Source organism: Gavialis gangeticus, unplaced genomic scaffold (assembly GCF_001723915.1).
Source record: "Gavialis gangeticus isolate Ggan-Ray unplaced genomic scaffold, GavGan_comp1, whole genome shotgun sequence".
In the NCBI taxonomy this organism is placed as follows: Eukaryota; Metazoa; Chordata; order Crocodylia; family Gavialidae; genus Gavialis; species Gavialis gangeticus.
Window position 1 is genome coordinate 78,188,157 of NW_017729031.1, and position 2,361 is coordinate 78,190,517.

Consider the following 2,361-nt stretch of genomic DNA (forward strand, 5'->3'; position numbering starts at 1 on the left):
AAGCTTCTCCACATCCTTTTTGAATTGTGGAGCCCAAAACTGGACGCAGTACCCCAGCTGCAGCCTTATGAAGGCCGAGTACAATGAGAGAATGACGCCCTGGGATTTGCTTGAGAAGCATCTGTGGATGCATGCCAGCATTTTGCTCACTTTACTGGCTGCAGCACCACATTGCCAGCTCATGTTCATCTTGTGGCCAATCCTGACTCCCAAGTCCCTCTCATCCATAGTGCTAGTCAGTGTAGCACTGCTGAGCCTATAGACATGCAGCAGGTTTTTCCTCCCAAGGCAAAGAACCTTGCATTTTTTGGTTTTAAACACTATCAGGTTCTTGTCTGCCCATTTACTGAGGCTGTCAAGGTCGGCCTGGTTGTGATGTTTGAGTTCTTTGCAGCCGAAAAGCTGCTCCATTATTTTTCTCTACACAAAAATGAGAGTTAAAACTAACAAGATCGCATTTCCCAAGCACTACCATAAGTCTATCCAGGATGCACTAGTCTAAAAAAAGATTAAGAACCAGTGCATTAGAATATCCCCCCACAGTTACAGAACAAAGACTTGGGTTTTCAACTTCACAAAGCCGTAGACAGTTGGTGAGTGGAGGCAGAGAAGGAAGCTTGGGCAAGGCAGAGAGACAAAGAGGCAAGATTTAATTGCCTGCCAACCACAAAAAGCTGTACAGGAAAAAAAACATACCACAACGATTGTAAGCTACGTGCAGAAAGATGGATCCAGACCGTTTAGAGGACTCCAATGTAAGACCAAACAACCCTTAGGTTTGGTGAAGAAATAAACTACAGAAATGAATGCAGATCCTTATTTTGTCTAGAGCTGTACAATCCCCATGCTAAAGTGAGAAGCAACTGATGTAAGAAACAAAGCCTGCAAGTCTGCTCCAACTATTATCTAACCCTGCAAACAGGTCTTAAACCAGGAGTGCCCTTAAAGTTGGGCTTACAATAATAAAAAGTCTGTGGTGTCATCAGTGGAACCAAGCCAGCTCGCTACATCTCATTAAATGAGGGCAGGGGAAAGAGTGGGAGGAGGGAAAGGTGGCTAGGAAGCGTGCCAGGAAGACAAATGCTTTATCTAGTTCAGACACTGCACTTGTGTCCTGTGTGGTGGTACCTGCTAACCATCCAGCTGAGAGGGCTTCACCAGTACTGTAACAACCACTGACATAGTTATACCAACAAAAGTTAAGATGAACTTGATAGCACTGTGTATAGTACCAAAAGACACTTCAAGATGCAGGTATGGCCTAATGCTCAAGCTCTTATGGCTACAGAGAACCTTGTACAACATACAGGTAGAGAAAACTGTAGTGTTGTATTGTAGGAGTTTATTTAGATTTTATCTCCTTCAGCAATTTGCCAAAGTATGACACGTGTGTACATATGAAAGAAGAAAACATGCTCCCATAATAAAAAGACAGCCTTATGAACAAACCTGCACCCTCTTGTGTAGACCCTCTTTAGTAGGAAGAGCCAGTAAGCCATGAACATGGCCCCACCCTTATACACAGACCCCATGTCTTTTGTTATAAGTGGAGGAGGCTGGAAATTAAAAACCCACACTTCATTCCCCCACACTTCCTGTATTTTGCCAGTAAGAAGCGACACAGGACAGGTTCTGTGGCTCATTCCATAAAAACTCCACTGCAGCAAGGGTTCCCCCTCTTACATGCAAAGCCAAATTCCTTTTTCCAGAAATACAAGATAAACAGAATGTTCTTACCTTCCTAGCTCTTCAGGTTCAAGCACATAAAAGTTGTGAAAATTATCTGTCCTGATTTGCGTCTGAAGAGATGTAGACAACAAACCTGAAAGGCTTCTGCTCTCTGATCTTCTCCTGGACATGATTAACATAAGGTCTCTTCTCTCTCCCAGCCACCTGTTTCTACCTGTCAAAGCAATACATATGTTAAAAAACTACAAACATTACAAAACTCTACTGCCCTACCTTCTCAGGTTTCTTTCCTTTATCTTTAAGCACCCAAGATAACATATCTGGTGCTGCATGTTCAGAAGAAACCTGATACAGTGAACCCTATCCACCCTGGTAGAAGCCAGCAGTTTTGAGCATAGAACTGATGACCATAAACAAGGGAAAAGGTGATAAGTGATCCATAATATGGCACTGGCCTTCAACATCACCCTTTGCTCTGGCTCCAGTATCTCAAGATCAGAGCTTTATAGCTTTGGTTTGGAACTTCATTTGCAAAACCAGGGCCTTACAGGTGCATGTTAATGGAATGACTATTTTAGCCAGCTGTTCAGAGCTGGACAGTTAAACTGCTAAGCTTATAACAACAGCATAAGGACCACTACAATTTTTTTCAACAGAAGTGTAAAAATAGGG

At 42.9% G+C, this 2,361-nt stretch overlaps 1 protein-coding gene across 1 annotated transcript in view; it reads right to left on the reverse strand.

Moving 5' to 3' along the window:
* Nucleotides 1–1,935, reverse strand: part of STK17B (serine/threonine kinase 17b) — a 23,897-nt gene extending 21,962 nt beyond the window's left edge. The window contains exon 1 of the mRNA XM_019523125.1: nt 1,738–1,935. Within this exon, the coding sequence (XP_019378670.1) occupies nt 1,738–1,868 (131 nt within the window). The 5' untranslated portion in view covers nt 1,869–1,935. The remainder of the gene's footprint in view (nt 1–1,737) is intronic.
* Nucleotides 1,936–2,361: the final 426 nt, after the last annotated feature.